This window comes from Capricornis sumatraensis, chromosome 10, assembly GCF_032405125.1.
Source record: "Capricornis sumatraensis isolate serow.1 chromosome 10, serow.2, whole genome shotgun sequence".
Taxonomy (NCBI): domain Eukaryota; kingdom Metazoa; phylum Chordata; class Mammalia; order Artiodactyla; family Bovidae; genus Capricornis; species Capricornis sumatraensis.
Genome location: NC_091078.1, coordinates 88,657,410 through 88,674,554, shown reverse-complemented (window position 1 = coordinate 88,674,554; position 17,145 = coordinate 88,657,410). Strand labels below are relative to the sequence as shown.

The following is a 17,145-nucleotide window of genomic DNA, read 5'->3' as shown; positions in this document are numbered from 1 at the left end:
CAACAAACTTTGGTGTCTGATCTTAAATGCGTTCATGTCTACTTGAGCTGTAACATGTCCTCAGAAATTATGATCTGAAGTTGGATTTTTAAAAAACATTTTTAAAATGTGGAGCACTTCATGAATTTGCATGTCATCCTTGCACAAGAGCTATGCTGATCTGAATCTGTATTGTTCCAGTTTTAGCATATATGCTACTGAGACTAAGACTAAAATTGGATTTAAAACTTACATACATATATATGTGTATAAATCTTCATGCTTGAATTTATAGCATGTTAGTAAGAAAGATGTTTCTCTCTTTTTCCTTCTCTTGCTTCTCTCTTCATCCCTGGTAATTTACTGGAGTATGGTTTACACATAGTAAATTGTCCAGATTTTCAGTACCTATCTCAGTGGCTTTTTACATATGTAATTATTATCCAGATAAGGATAGTATGCCCATTTTATAGGTGCACATTATGTTAGTGCTGGAGCCAGGATAGGAACTGGCCCTAAGCTATCTGACTCCAGAACCCAAGCTGTGGCTTTTGGAGAAGTCCTTTCATATTCACTACCTCTTTTGTATGACTCATATCCATTACCTTTACCCACTAGAACCCGACCATGAACTGACTTGTGCACCTTCTACTGAAACATAACTAGATTTATCTTTGAAACCTTTCAACTCATTCAGAAAGTTAAGTTTTCAGGTCTGTTAAGCTCATTGAAATTGAAGGCAAGTTCCCAAAGGCTTTTCCTTTTCCCAAGCACTGTGTCTGAACTCATTTGATCTTATAATGATACAGTCTAAGAATTGGAGGGGACTTACCAAGTGGTCCAGGGGTTAAGACTCTGTGGTCCCAAAGCAGAGGGCGTGGGTTCAATCCCTGGCTGGGAAACTAAGACCCCGTATGTTGCACAACTCAGCCAAGAAAAAACGAAGAATTGGAGGCCCTCTGGAATGTTACTAGATTTTAAATCACTTATGGAAGGTCAGCTCTAACTGACTAACTGATTTTTTTAAGTGTATATTCATTTGCCCAGAGAAGAGTTTTATACCTGAGTTTCAATTAGAAAGTTAGAATTGAATTTGTTTATATGCAAAAATGAAAAGATACACTTTTTTTTACTTTGAAATAATTTTAAATTTATAGAAATGTTGCGAAGATAGTACCCTTTACCCAGTTCTCTCCTTTAACAGCTCACTTAGCTCAGCAAATTTGTCACAACCAGGAAACCAACATGGGTGTATTACTGTTAACTAAAATCAGGCTTTATTTAGATTTCATTAGTTTTTCTACAATTGTCCTTTTCTGTTGCAGGATCCAATTCAGGATATACCACATGCCATTTAGTTTAGGATTATTTTTAAAGCAAAAAGAAATAGATCATGTAATCTGTCCATGGCATCATGAGAGCTGCAGGGTACGCACGTTAGATTTAGAGGAGTTGCTGAATATAGGAGATTTATGAATTTCTGTAGCACAGTGTGGCTTCCACTGCCTCTCTTTCTAAGCTCTAGCTCTTCAGCTAGGTTAAACACCTAGAAACTTGCTCAGTGTTGGAAATGAAATTAGTTTTACACCCCTTCATACACCAGCTTTTGTAAACTCTCGTGTCCTGCGTCAGGTGATAGAAAATAATGGTCAGTCTCAAGGCTCTTACAGCTCAGGATTGCCTAATGGTCCCCTGGAGGAAGAGGGACTGTGTAGAGGGCAGTCCTGCCCTCCTGCCCCAACGTGTGGGACAGCTCCAAAGGGGACTCACTCTCACTGCATCCTATGTGCTGACCCCAAATAAGAGATTATTCAGTGGGTCCAGGCTGAAGGACGGAGCACTCAGTCAGTCCACTCTAGCCATGCGTTTCACCAGGTCTCCTCTCAGCCCGTACAGAAGTGTGAGAGGGCCTCAGGCAGGGTGTCTCCTAGACTCTCAGACTCATTTCAGTCCTACCGCTGAATCCCCTGGCAGCTTAAGTGCAGATTCTGATGTAAGAGACTTAGGGGAGGGGCTGAGGTCCTGCGTTTCTTATCGGCTCCCAGTTTGCGTAGCCAGCCCGTAAAATGTTCTGAAGAAAAAAATTTTTTTCCTATGTTTCTCAAATTGTGTTTTTGCCTTTGAGCAAGGATGCCAGTACCAATTAAAAAGAAATCTACCAGTGGAAAATACTTAAGATACATTAGGTCTGGGCTGATTTTGGAAGTTCTGTATATAAAATGGGGTTTGGTAAGAAGGTAGATATATTGCCAAGCTTTTTTGATTTGAATTCCCCAGGTCTGCAGTACTCAACTGATAATAAATTTGTGCAACGGCTCAAAGAACTGCAGGAGTCGGCCGCCGTAGAGAAGATTCCCTTGATCCCGACCACCCCGGAGGAGATGAGTGAGATGCTGCAGCTCTGCTCCTACGTGCGCTTCAAGGTGCCCCAGCAGGTACCGTGGCCTCCATAGCCGCGTGTCTGCCTCTGCTCTGCTCAGGTGGCCAGGGCCAGCTCCCCGCCACGTTCCCTCCTTGTCCTCAGCTTTCATTCATTCAGCAAGTGCCATGCCTGTGATGTATCCAGCACTGTGCTTGGGCACCCTGGGGAAGGAATGAGACAGAAGGCCAGGGGGAGAAGCAGTCAGTTAAGACAGATAATTTCGCATTGTAGTAAGTTTTCTAGAGGAAATGAAGATAGTGCTGTGCTTGAAAACAGAGAGGCAGGAGAAACTTTGATAAGGCTCTGTAAGAAAACAGCCTGAGCAGGGATGCATAAAACAGTTCAAGTTCAAGATGCTGGAAGGAGAGGCCAGGGTGACTGGAGCCCAGAGTGTGAGGGAAAGAATGGGTTGAGGTGAGGTAGGAATAGGACGCAAGGGCTGAGTCAAAGATTCTCATTTAAAAAGAAAAAAGTTTCAGGGCCCTTTTTTTTTTTAATGAACCCCCCTCCCACCTCCCTCCCCATAACATCTCATTGGGTCAGGGCCCTTTTAACACCCTTAAGAATTATTGAGAACCCCAAAGAGCTTCTTTTTATGAAAGCTGTAACTATTGATGTGTACCATATTAGAAATTAAACCCCAGGAGAACTTAAAATACAAGAATACACAAGTACTCATTTCATTAGCTCTCAGAATGGTGACATTATCCATCATTCTATAGACTCTGAAAATCAGCATGCTTTTGAGAGAATCATAGTGAAAAAGGCAAGCAACATTTAGTGTGATTATGAAAATAGTTTGATGTCTTATAATCCCAAGAACCGCTTTGAGAACCACTAGGCTGGATCATGTAGAACTTTTAAGAGATTATGGGAAGGAGACTGGAGTTCTTCTAAATTCAGTAGGAGAAGCACTCAAGAGTTGTAGGGGAACACAGACAGAAACGGAGAAGCCCGTTAGTGTGCTGTATTACTCCAGGATGAGGGTGTAGACGGGATAGTCGTAGTGGAGAATGAGATCCGAGAAGCTTTGGAAAGAAGGAGGTAGGACTTACTGGCCAATGGGAAGTGGAGGATGAGAGAATGTGAGTCACAGGTGACTTCTGATACTTTAGTTGGATAAACGTAGTGTTTTCTTCCTCTTTTTAAAAATTTTTTTATTTTCCGCCCACGCCGCATGGCACGCAGGATGCTCGTTCCCCAACTCGAGATCGAACTTGTGCTCTGTGCAGTGGAGACATGGAGTCTTAACCACTGGACTGCTAGGGAAGTCCCAAGGTAGTGTTTTCTGAGTAGGGGAAGGGGAGGGAGGGTAGGTTTGGGCATCAGCTAAGAGCTCCATTTTAGATGTGTTAAGTTCAAGTTCCCTGAGATACCATCACATGCAGGTGTCATGTAGACAGTTAGAAATACGAGCGGAGCTGAGGGAAGTCTGGCCTGGGCTGTGTAATTAGAGCCATCAGCCAAGGATGGTATTAAAAGTCATGGGTCTAAATGAGGTTGTGCGGGAGATAGTGTGGGGAACCGAGAGTCCATGAGTGAGACCTCCCAGCAGCACATTCTCTCACTCTGTCTCAGGAGCTGGACGCTGCCTGGGGGTGGGGTAGGTCCTCCTGGGAGTTGAGAGAATGGGTTCTGTGCAGAGGTCCTGAACATGACTCATTAATGGATGTGGCCTCTCTGAGGAAGCATCACAGAATCAGATTTTGTGGCATGTTCTGTCCGTGAAGTTCTCTTTTCAGTCATGACTTCACAATGCTCCTCTCTCAGCACTGATCTCTTTCCAGAATAGAGTAACCAAGTAGGATTCTAGAAAATTCCATGTTTTGAGTTGTCAGAGAAGTGCAGACACTGGGAGAAAAGAAATGCAGATCCCACAGTCTTTCCCTGGTAGGCAGGGAGGAGCCCCTAGGCACTCAGCCCATTGTGTCACATTGTATAATGACTGTGTTGGGTGGCTTGCGTCTTCCGTTCCTGCCTCTGTAAGAGCAAGGACTGTGTCTTTGGTTGTTCTCTTCCCAGCCTATGGCAAAGTGCTTGCATGAGATAGGTCTTAGGTATAGAGTGGATGGATCAGTGGACGGGAGGAAGCCTGAACAACGCAGGGATGGAGGATGGATGTGTGGGTAGATGCAGGGTAGAAGGGTGCATGAATGGATGCATGTGCATACATCACTGATTTAGGGGTGCAGAGAGATGGATGGCCGAACGCATGGATGGGTGGGAGGGTGTCTGGAAGTGGCAGAGACAGAGGGTGATGGATTGGTGGATGCAGGACAGATGGATACATGGGTAGATGTATGCATATGTGATTCAGAGGTGCTGTGTGGGTGGGTGATGGATAGGTAGATGTCTGCATGAAGCAGGGATGGAGGATGGATGGGTAGCTGCAGGCTAAGTGGACACATGAATGGCCATGTGCATGTCTGAGTTAGAGATGCAGGATGGATGGATAGGGAGGGGTGCAGAGCAGAGGTGGAGGGTGGATGGATGAATGTAAGATGGAGAGATCCATGGGCACAGGGTGGATAGTAGAACAAAGGAAATCTCTGATGCTGAGCACAGTGTGTTGGACAGTTTGCCATTGGTCTCACCTCTGGGCTTCCACTTCTGGAAGAGTCAGATGCTCCAGCGGGTGGGTTTCATCCAGAGCAATTATGACTGGGTCTTCCCACTTCAGTCAGTGCGCAGGACTCCTGAGAGGGTATTGAAGGGGTTCAGTCCATTCCTAGGGAAATGAGAGGAGTGACGGCTGCTAATGTGACCCCGGGCCCCTACCTCAAGAACCCTGAGGATGGGGAGAGGCGGGCCCCAGCACATCTCCGGGTCGGTCTCCCAGGTCCAGGAGCCCTGGCCTGTCGGTGTGTGCTGCAGCCCACAGCCCGCGTGTCACACAGTGAGCTCCGGACATCAAAAGCCTTCCCAGAACTTCCCCAGTGGTTGATTTCTTCACTGCTTAAGAGGCCCATCATCCCCAGCAGTTAATTTTTTTAAATAGACCTTGTTTTATATTGGGTATTACTGAGTAATTACTTGATATTATTTTCATTCTGATTATGTCTCAGGATAAGCAGAGAATTCCTCATAGGTGAAGCAACTTACATGCCACCGGGGTCCTTTGGCTTCACAGTTATTCCCAGAGTTCCTTCCTTATGAGAAAAAAAAAAGCCTCTTATGAACCTAAGGCCCCATTACATTTGCATGGCCATCAAAGGAATTTGGAGACCAGGCCTTACAAACCTTGACAACGCCTGAAACTGCTGGTTTTTGATTTCCCCTCTTTGTCCCAGACCCTTCTGAGGCCTGAGGATACGAATCCTCCCTCGCCTTCTGACTTTGGGTTATTTATCCCTAGATCCTGCAGGGCCTTGTTGACGTCCGCATCCCTCACAACACCTTCTACCGAAAGCGTAAGTAGCCCTGTGTTGACCTCTGAGCCTGTGACACATCTTATGGGTGGCTGGCTCATCTTCCTTACATTTCTGAGACTTTGAGAGTTTTCTGGGACCCCTCAAGAAAGGCGCAGTGCCATAGATTCAAAGACTGTATACCCAGTATATATCCTATATATCCATATACACTATGTATTTCCTAAACTTGGTGGTGTCCACAGCACAGCCCACACTCACTTTATTTTCCTTCCCTCCAAAGTGTTTTTGGAAATCGTCAGTGAGAAGTCGAGATACTCTCTCCATCAGAACATGGACAAGATTAAGGTCCCTACGCAGATAATCTGGGGGAAACAAGACCAGGTATGTGGCGTGTCCTGGGGCTGCCTGTGCCAGTTACACCAGCCTCTAAGGACAAACTCGTGGTCCTTTATGAAGGGAGCCTGGCTGCTCTCTGATACCAGGGAGAGGTGGTGCACACCTGGTGCCAAGTGCCGGCATTCACAGGGAGTTGAGGGCAGTGACACTGACCTCTTAAAATGTGTGACAATTTGAAAGCGTGTTTGTAAATTATCTTTCTCAAAGCCATATAGTCACATGGTACAGAAACCTTGAAAGAGTACAGAGGATGGATAAGAGTACTCTCAGTCTCTTTGACATCCTAGATCCCAGTTCCCATTTCTTCAAGGCAGCACTTACCATTCGTGTGTGTTTCTTTGAAATTTTCTAAGGCAACGGTTTTTGCACACGCTTTTTCTAAAAGGGCCAGATAGTAAATATTTGCAACTCTACGGGTGATAAGTTCCTGTTATAAATCTGTTCAGCTCTTCTGTTGTGATGGTGACATACAGAGCAAATGGCAGGCAGAGCTCCAGGGAGCCTGCAGTCACAAAGCAGGCAGGGGCCGTTGTTTGCCGGTTTCTATTCTAAGCATCTGTCAGCGTGCATAAGGAAGTGTTATGTATAAGATTTTCAAACATGCAGTATATACAGTTTCGCACATTAATTGCTTCATACATATGAGAAACAGGTACCTTGGAAATCATTTACTATCAGCTTGAAGAGATCCACACATTCTAGCGCTTTAAATATTTGATTTTAAAATAATCTCACATTTACAGGATAATTGTAAAAGTAGTACAGAGTACTCCTGTATCTACTTTACCTAGTTGCATCAGTTTTAACTGCTTGTTCAAAAATCACGTGCTATGAGGTTTACCTTGTCACACACCCCACTGCTGCCCAGGTGTAGAACGCTTCTGTCATCCTGTAAGTTCTCTCTTGCCCATTTGCAGTTCATCTCTCTTGCCCATTTGCAGAACTGCCCCAGCACTGTTCAACCACTGACTTGCTTTCTGTTTCTGAAGTCTTGTCTACAATTTAGCTATCTAAAATTTTCATAACATGCTATTTTACAGTGGTAGTCTCTTGCATCTGGCTTCTTCCACTCAAGCGTGATGTTTCTGAGGGTCATCTGTATCGTCGCCTATGCCAACGAATTGTTCCTTTCTGTTGCTGAGCGTCATTCCATGATGTGTACGTGCCATGTCTTGCTTATTACCAACTTGTTAACATCTACCTCCTCGTCTAGACAGATGTAGAAATATGTGTTTAGGGGCCCTTTGGAGTAAGCTGCTTACGTCATGTCCCTTTACCCCCAGTGCTTCAAGGGGAACTTACTGCAACCCAGAATATTATCTCACATGATCGCAGGACATTGTCACACTTGGGACATGTAACATTGATGACATAGCTTTTAACTAACGTACAGTCCCTATTTCAGATGGATTCCTTGTTTCAGGGACGTCCTACGTAGACTGCCCTCCTCCTGCCCCTGTAACCAGGATCACATACTGCATATCGTGTCTTTTTAGTTTTCTTTTGTATAAAATGATGCCCTCTTTCGGCCTTTATGTTTCGTAACACTGAGATATTTGAAAACTGTGGGCCAGTTTTTTTTGGGGGGGACAGTTATTTTACAAAATGTTTCTCAGTTTGAGTTGGTTGGCTGTTTCCTCATGATTAAATTTGGGATACATATCCCTGGCCAGCATATCTCATGGGTAGTAAGACTTCACATCCTCAGAAGCAGAATGACTTTCCTTCAGTGGTGGAAATTTTTTAAACTGTTATTTATTTGGGGGGCTGCACCGGATGGCATGTGGAATCTTAGTTCCTCAACCAGGGATTGAAACTACCCTAGGCAGTGGAAGCCTCTTAACCTCTGGCCTGCCTGGAACATCCCAGTGATGGGAATTTTGATTGATTGTGACATCTGATTTCTTATTTCTCCACTTGCAACTAATAAGGAGTCTGCGGGGAGGCACTTTGAGACCATGTGGATATCCTGGTCCTCATCAAACGTTTCCCTCTAGATTTGCCATTCGTGAATGGTTGTTGTCCAAAACAAAATTTCATGGGAGCTGCATAGTACTCCATCATCTGCTGCATTAGTGCCCTATTGAGGTCACTTAGGTCATTTTCAGTTTTTTGTCACTAAACCACACCTTGATGTGCATCGTTGTACATGTGTGTTTGCAGTGTGAGAGCATATCTGAAGGGTCAGTTCTTAGATGTGGAATAGCTTGATCAAAGGCTTCGTGCATTTTAAAATTTTGACAGGCTTTTTGACAGGCTTTGTCAGACGGCTCTGTTAAGTTTGCTAGGCCTGCTGTAACAAAGTACCACAAATTGGGAGGCTTAAACAACAGAATTACGTTAGCTTCCAGTTCTGGCACACAGATACACTGGGGGCTTTCCTGGTGGCTCAGGTGGTATAGAATCTGCCTGCAGTGCAGGAGAGCTGGGTTCAACCCCTGGGTCAGGTAGATCCCCTGGAGAAGGAAACGGCAACCCACTCCAGTATTCTTGCCTGGAGAACTCCAGGGACAGAGGAGCCTGGTGAGCTACAGTCTGTGGGGTCGCAAAGAGTTGGACATGACTGAGCGACTAACACTGTAACACCAGTTCTGGAGACTATGAGTCCAAGACCCAGGCCACAGCAGACTGGTTCCTTGTGGGAGCTGGGAAGCAGAGCCCGTTCCCTGCCTCTCCCTGAGCTCCTGGGAGTTTGCTGGTGCGCTTTGGGGTTCCGTGCCTCACCCTGACCTCTGCCTTCACCTTCACATGATGTCGTCCCGGTGCCTGTGCATCTCTGGGTTTAAACCTCTCATTTTTGTAAGACGCCAGTTATGATAGATTAGGGGTCCACGTACTAGATTAGGAGTTCACCCTGCTCCAATATGACGTCTTCCTAACTAATTATGGCCACGATGACCCTGTTTCCCACTAACGTCACATTTTGTTAGAACTTGAACATATGAATTTGGAGAGGGGGCACAGTCCATCCATAATAAACCTGCCAATGAAATACCGACTTACACTTCAGAAACTCCCTTTCTGTTTGCAGCCATTCTTTAGAAATCATATCTTACTGAATGTTCTTGAAAACTTTAAAACAAGAGGTGGTGGTGGGAAATGGGGCCTTTATAAGGCCTGCAGGCAGACAGAATTACGGTGTCTGTCAAAGGGTATCTGACCATCGTGAGAAGAGAAGTGGGAGCAGAGCTATCCCTGTTGAGAGAGCGCCCCTGTGGACACTGAGGTGAAAGCCACCATTGTGAGCCCTGGGCAGACTGCACATGCCCACCGTGTGTGTGATGTGAACACAGGCAGGAAGTCAGGCTGCACCTCAACTGCCCACGACTGTGGGAGGCCCAGGAGGGGAGACTGGGGAGAGGCCAGGTCTGTGCCCCTGGTGCAGGGGGCAGGAAGGGCGGAGGCGCCGGGCACCATCAGCCAGGCACCCGAGAATGCCCAGCACGGGAACCAGGGCATCAGGAGGAGGGAGGCAGGAAGGGCGGAGGCGCCGGGCACCATCAGCCAGGCACCTGAGAATGCCCAGCACGGGAACCAGGGCATCAGGAGGAGGGAGGACTCATGTGCCCCCTTCACAGCAGCCAAGGCACTGAAAGCAGCTTTGTGGACGCCTGAGCGGAGACGCGGGACCCAGGCAGGGCCAGCAGGTGGTCATTCAGTCAGAAACCAGAGCTGGGACAATGATGGCCTTTCTTCATCTCAAATCCCCAAGGTGACGTGGGCTCTCAGGGACCAGCAGGGAGAGGCGAGATCGCGTCACGCTCCCCGTCAGCTGTTCCTTCTTGTGTTTTCTCAGCCCAGGGTGCCCTGTGCTCTGCTCGCCCTACTTCCTGGTGGGCAGCAAATCTTGGTATTACCAGTCTGGGTTGAGGAGAATAAAGCTCAAAAGCAGATAGTGCTCGAATTTGTTGGGATTTTGCTTTTGGCGTTAAGGCCGGAGTGGAGGGGCCGCCTTGTCTGGTTTGGGGGGGTGAGGTGAAGGCAAAAGCGGTGAAGCGAAGAGGGTGAATATAAATCTGACCCTGAAGGAGGCGAAGTCAGTTGACTGAGTTGGGGTAATAGCAAGGTGTAACCCAGGTGAAAATGAAAGGGAGTTTGAAAACCTGGGAAAGTGGTGGGCTTCACATGGGAAAAACGTTGGCTGTTATTCACACACTTCAGGGTCTGAGGTCACACAGCTCGGGGATCCCCTGAGGGCCTTCAGGACCTAGTCCTCTGGTTTGTGATAATTCGTGTCTGCCTCATGCATCTGTCCTGTGTGGCCTCCCCACAGCTTGGCCTCCCCTGGACCAGCTGCAGGGTGCACTCTCCTGGCCCAGCCCAATCATGTGTCTGTCCTTAACACAGCCCCAAGGCTCCCCACTGCCCTCAGACTGAGACTTGACTCCCAGCACGGCCAGATGTACAGATCCACCCTCCCCGCTCACACGGCTGTCCCTTGCACACGCCATCCTCCCACCCTTGTGCTGTCCCTCTTCCACGATCCCCCTCCCCTGTGGCTCCTCAGCTCCCAGGATCCTCCCTCATCAGAGTCTTCGCCACCTTGCACTGCACTTGTCTGCGTTCCAGTCTGGCTTCCCCACCATTCCAGGGCATCCTCAGGGCAGGGCCTGTGTTTCCAGTGCAGTAACACTGCAGCAGCATACCTCCTGCCACCGAGCTGCAGAGTAAAACGTAAGGCACGTGGTTACTTCCATCAGAGAGCCACAAGCCCCAACACCAAAGTGACTTGGTTCTAAAAATCACCCCTGCAGGCCTGGATGGGAGTTCTGTCCCCGGAGTGCGTTTGGGCGCCTGAACCCTTTCCATCTAGTTTCCTCTCTCATCCCGCAGGTGCTCGATGTGTCAGGGGCGGACATGTTGGCCAAGTCAATCACCAACTCCCAGGTGGAGCTCCTGGAAAACTGTGGGCACTCGGTGGTGATGGAGAGGCCCAGGAAGACAGCCAAGCTCCTTGTCGACTTCTTAGCTTCTGTACACAACACAGACAACAGCAAGAAGCTGGACTGAGGCCCCAGCTGCAGCCTGAGCTCCACACCCAGCCTCCACTCCTGTCTCTAGAACCTGATGCAGCCACCACTTCTCAGGGACCCTGCCCCAAATGCAGAGGGAGCACCCCTGTCCCTGAGGAAGCCAACCCCCGCTCCAGCCCTGGTCTCTATGGATCCACAGAGCCTCAGGGGCCATGAAGAAATCTCCAAGATGTTTTTTTCACAAAATGCAAATTCACATGGAACAACAAAAGAAAACCCATCCATGAAATCTACCCAGAAGTCTTCACATTCCTGTTGCAGAGTGCCCACATTGGACCACTGAGGACATTTCCTTTAAGATGTTCCTCACAGACTGAGATTCCAGGTGTTTCTGTTGCTTCAGACATTCTCCCGTGCATAGTCAGTAGCTGTTTTAGGAGCATTAGCTGCCCTTCACCAAGCCCCTTGTTTATGTCTGATTAAAGTTTTGTGTGCCATATGTGACTGCCGCCCATCAACTGCAGGACCGTGGAGGAACACAGCAGGCTGGAGGAATACACACTCAGAAGACACAGTCCGCCTCAGCCAGCTTGCAGAGCAGCAGAGAACACAGGTGGCTGATTTGACCAGCACCCTGTGTCAGCTGACGTCCCCCGTGATCCTGGGTGGTGCAGTACGAAGAACTCTGGCAGGGTGGGTTCCCTGGGAATAATTTATTATTAAAAAAAGAAAAAGACTAATAAAGCAATAATATCCTAGACATCTATCTAAATAATCAGACTCGGTTCCACTCCAAAGCACCTCTTTTCTATCTTTCTGTGCTACTGAAAAACCTTTGGATGTTTGTTAATGAATTCTGTGAATTCTGTGAACAGTAATGTAATTGAAAATAAATCTAAACTGCTGTAAAAGTGACCACAATGACATGAAATAAATGTAATAAGTCTAGATCAGCAACATGCAAGTGGTTTCTGTTTCTAAGCTCTTAATGAAGGGTAGTGTTGGCAGATTTTTTGTCAACTTTAAGATGTGTTTCTTGTTTGCTTTCTTAAAATTATTTATGTATTTATTTTTGAAGTGTTTTTACTTTTTGTTTAGCTGCTTCAGGTCTTAGTTTCACGCAGAGTCTTTTTGGTTGTGGCATGTGAACTCCTAGTTGCAGCATGTGGGGCTAGTTCCCTGACCACAGGGGATAGAACACGGGCCCCCTGCATTGGAATCCGGGAGGCTTAGCCACTGGACCACCAGGGGAATCCCCAAAATGTGTTTTTTAAAGTAAGGCTGTTCTGCAGGCATTGGAAGACCTTACTTGCATGAGTTACTGGTTTCATTTCCAGAAATCATGTTTGCAGTTTTTTTATTTTAATATTTATGTATTTGGCTATGCCACGTCTTAGTTGTGACATGTTGAATCTTTAGTTGCGGTGTGCAAACTCTTGGTTGCGGCATGCAAACTCTTAGTTGAGGCTTACAGACTCTATGCATCTAGTTCCGTGACCAGGGAGCCAACATAGGCCCCCTATAGTTGGAGCATGGAGTCTTAGCCACTGGACCACCAGGGAAGTCCCATGTTCGCGGTTTTTATTCAGTTGAAATTATACATCCAAAACAAAAGGTAAGGGTCATCAAACTGTTCTTTTGACTCTTCTGTGGCATTTGGAAACCTAAACCCCTCAGAATATTCATTCTTCCAAATCTTTTTACAGAGTCTGAAACCCAGTAGTTCTGGAAATAGAGTGAGAACTTTCTGTGGTGAACATGGTGCTTTAAATTGAAATTCAGGGCTTGATCTGATTATTTTAATACATCAAGGAAGAGCAGAATATAGATCTTAAAAATAAGAGATGCGAAAATGTGACATCAGACTTGCAGGATGCAGCTAAAGCAGCGCTCACAAGGAAATTTATAGGCTGAAATACAAATACTAGGAAAGAAGAAAGGCTAAACATTAAATAATTTAAGCTTCTATCTTAAAAAGCTAGAAAAAAAGTAAATCAAACCTAGGGGGGAGAAAACAGAAGGAAAAGGACAATGAGAGCAGAAATCAACGAAGCAGAAAAAAAGGTATACATTTGTCGTGTTGCTTGCTCCAGTCTCTCATATTCACCAAGAACTCTGAGCTTAGTGAGGTTCCCAGAGGAGTCAGTCATGACCATCACGACAGATGTGACTGGGGACAGAGGAGGAAGCCCCAGACCTGGGCTAAGGATGCCAGATTATTAGCCCTGGGTGAGAACACATGGTTTCCTCCTGAGATAAGGATCCCAGATTATTAGCAGGAATAGTTACCTCCTGGGGTGAACTGAGCTTCATGTCCAGAAGCCCCTGCACAGCACCCTCAGTGGAGCCAGCCAGGAAGGGGCACGTGCGGGGCATCCCCCTGGAAGGAGAGTGGGCAAGGTCTTCAGGACACGGCTCCTGCCTCCTCTGTCACTGGAAAGCACCACTGGGCCCCACGCCCCCTGCAGCAGAAGCGCGGAGTCCTGACTACTGGACTGCCAGGGAGGTCCCTGGAGAGTTCTTCTGTTTGCTTGTTTACTGATGTCTTTTGGCTGTGCTGGGTCTTCGTTGCTGTGAGCGGGCTTTCTCTAGCTGCGTGAGTGGGGGCTACTCTCTAGTTGCGGTGCGTGGGCTTCTTGCGGAAGCTGCTCTTGTTGCACATTTGCACAGGCTCTAAAGCACAGGCTCAGAAGTTGTGGCACATCAGTATTGGTGCCCCACAGCATGAGGAATCTTCCTGGACCAGGGATTGAACCCATGTCCCCTGCAGCAGCAGGCAGATTCTTAACCACTTGCTCACCAGGGAAGTCCCATGAGAGCTGTTTTTGATAGACCTGCAAAATGGATTTTCAAGCTTCTCTCTTGACCCTGTAATTGTGGTCGTATGGTGCTGGGAAAACTCAAAAGCAGAAAAGCATGTCTCCCTCTTGAGCCCCACTTCCTGCCTTTGTAATTAGGAAGAGCCTGCAGGTTCCTGTGGAGTGTCTATTGATGAGTCCTATGGAGCATCTTTAATGACAGTCTTGGAAAGAAGAAAGGGGTCATTTATCACAGCCCTGCCTGAAAGACTTGTGGAAGCTTCTGAAATAACAGTGGAAAGCCCCAGGAATCACAAGTAGGCTCTTGCCTGACTGCCTGGAGCCAGGTTGTTAGGACTGCTGAGGATGGACCCTCCAGGCAGATGTTGAAGCGGCTGCTGCTGCTGCTGCTAAGTTGCTTCAGTCGTGTCTGACTCTGTGCGACCCCATAGACGGCAGCCCACCAGGCTCCCCCATCCCTGGGATTCTCCAGGCAAGAACACTGGAGTGGGTTGCCATTTCCTTCTCTAATGCATGAAAGTGAAAAGTGAAGGTGAAGTCGCTCAGTCGTGCCCAACTCTTAGCGACCCCATGGACTGCAGCCCACCAGGCTCCTCCATCCATGGGATTTTCCAGGCAAGAGTACTGGAATGGGCTGCCATTGCCTTCTCCGTGAAGAGGCTGAGGGTCCAGCAATGTTTAGAGCTCAATCCACCATTAGTCTGGGCTCCTTGTTCTGGGCAGAAGTGACACCAGGAGTGACTGGTGCAAGACACTGGATGGGCTGCCTGCCAGAGTAAGTCTTATCTTCTATTTGAGCCCCTGAGTTCCTCCTCCTTCCCAGGGAAGCTTACTTGTTGCTTTGTCCAAAGGAAGTCCCTGGAAATTACTGGGAGATTGCAATGTGTGTCAGGCTAGGCTGAATCTTGTAAATTACACGACTGAATCAGGTGAGCGAGCCAGCTGCTACTCTGTGTTTTCCATGCATCACTTTGTCAGACTCTCCCGTAGCCCTATAAGAGACGAGGGGACACTGTGCCCATTTTACAGCCAAGGAGACCAAGGCTTGGAAGGGTAAAGTGCCTTGCCCAAGGTCACACAGATAACAAGTAAAGGGAAGCCTCTTGGTTTGTGACTGAAGGTGACTTGCAAAAGCAGTGCTTTCACCAGTTCAGACAGCAGCGCTATTGCTTAATTTCCAGGAGACCCTGGAGCCCTGTTGACTCACCTGAACCAGGCCATTGTGTGGCTGCTTCAGCCGCAGATCACTGAGGCCACACCTTGGGCCCCTGCTGAGGAAGGTGACCTGCCTGTTTATTCAGATAAGTTTGGGATCTGCCATTGCTGAGCCGCCTGTGAGGCTGGAAACAAGCTCACCTGGATTCCAGGATCATGTTGCTAAAGGGCACGTCAAGGTGCCTGTCCTCCTCATTCTAGCCTCTTAATAACTGGAACTTGTGTTCTTCAGTCTCTGAAGGGCTCATTTACCTTGCTGGTACCCTCATCCCTCCTCTACACTCTGGAGATAATCGGGGTTGTTTGTCCAAAGCAGATTTCTGGGATAGGGGAGGGATGTTTCTGGTTGCCGCAGAGGTCAGGCCACTGCTCTTGACTGGTGATCATCTGAGGAGCCCAAGGACTAGACCCCACACTGGTTGTAACTGGAAGGCTGGTCACTGGGGTTCCTGAAACATCACCTGTCCCTTCACCACCACACAATCAGAAAATCACGCACCCTCTAGCCTCTACCCCAAATGTTGCCTTTAAAAACTTCCCTTGGAGCCGTGGGAGACTTTGGGTCTTCTGGGCATGAGCACCCTCCTTCTTGCTTGGCCTTTCTGTAAACCCTTCTCTGTTCCACACTCTGACCTTTCAGTGTGTGTGGCTTTGCTGTGCATCAGGCACACTAACTAGGGTTGATGACAGTACTGAAGCAAGTCTTGTATTAAAAGTAGTAGTTTATTGGGTCTATTTCAGAAATGTTTGCTAAAATCCTCTTTGGCCAGGTTTGGGACCATTTTTAAAGGGTCTCTTGGACTCTGTTTCCCAAGCTTTTCTGTCTCTCTCTCTTCCCCACCCCTTGTCCCATCTCTTTTTCATTGTTTACCTTATATCTGTCTGCTCCATCACTCACACAGACACTCTCTTAACAGCTGGAAACCTGACTCTTCTGATTCTTCATCTTTCCAATCTTCCAAGGTCACTCCTTGAACCATACAGACTAGGACTTTCCCATCAGCCACTTCTCCCTCCCCCACTCTCAGCCCTCCCAAATTGGATGATGTTCCTACAGCCGCTCCATTCCCTGAAAGGAGGTTAAAAAAGAGCAGTGGGGGTGGTCACAGATGGGGCAGTGGGAAGGTCCTCAAATTACCTGCCGTGGTCTGGGCCAGAGGGCAGCCCTGCTGGGGCTGCTGTCCTGGTGTCTCCAGCTTCCCTGGGACCCAGCGTGGCTGCTGTCTGGGCTGGAAATCATCATCAGGCTGTGGGCCTGGGGTTGCCAGTGCCTGTGATAGGATGAGGGTCTCATGGGTGCGGGGAGGGAAGGATGTCCTTTGAGCAACAGGACAGTCCTGTCTGTTGGCTCCTGGAGGAATCTTTCTTTCCCCGGTTTCTGGATCTTTGGTCTCTAAGCCCTCAAGACAATGACCAGGAACCTCAGGGCACACCTAGACGTCTCCCAAACTCCAGTGAGGATGAGAGGAGAAGAGATTCTTAGCGGCAGAAAGTGGCAGGAGGGACTTCTCTGGCAGTCCAGTGGTTAAGACTCCACTGCAGGGGGTGAGAGTTTGATCCCTGGTTGGGGGACTAAGACCCTAACATGCCAAGTGATTCGGCCAAAAAAGAAAAAAAAAAAGTAGCACAAAGATGACAATCTCAGTGACCCAAGTCAAAGCTGACTGGGATTAATTAACTCGCTAGAGGGCAACTATGAGTGTCAGACTGCAGTCCCCCACCACACCTCACAGAACCAGATGTGATACTGAATTCAGAAATTTTCAAATTTTACAGAGGTATTATTGCATGTGCACCATACATTGTGCAACACGCCCGGGGCTGCCTTCTGTGGTCTAATGCAGTCATATTTCTTCTGTATGCTCTGTGCATATCCACAGCAAATGGGACAAAAGCTATAAAAAGCTTCACCTCAGTTCAGATTAAGCATTATGCCAAATGAAGAAAGATTTGGTTTCCAGATTTTTCTT

General features: G+C 47.6%; 1 protein-coding gene and 1 non-coding gene across 2 annotated transcripts in view; one reads left to right on the top strand and one right to left on the bottom strand.

Annotated features, from left to right (window-relative positions):
• ABHD6 (abhydrolase domain containing 6, acylglycerol lipase) overlaps positions 1–12,043 on the top strand; it is a 48,726-nt gene extending 36,683 nt beyond the window's left edge. The window contains exons 6-9 of the mRNA XM_068982462.1: positions 2,257–2,414; positions 5,757–5,811; positions 6,053–6,153; positions 11,002–12,043. Coding sequence (XP_068838563.1) covers positions 2,257–2,414; positions 5,757–5,811; positions 6,053–6,153; positions 11,002–11,178 — 491 coding nt within the window. The 3' untranslated portion in view covers positions 11,179–12,043. The remainder of the gene's footprint in view (positions 1–2,256; positions 2,415–5,756; positions 5,812–6,052; positions 6,154–11,001) is intronic.
• LOC138088064 (U6 spliceosomal RNA) lies at positions 103–207 on the bottom strand. The gene has a single exon (XR_011145654.1). It is a non-coding gene; the product is annotated as a U6 spliceosomal RNA (small nuclear RNA).
• Positions 12,044–17,145: the final 5,102 nt, after the last annotated feature.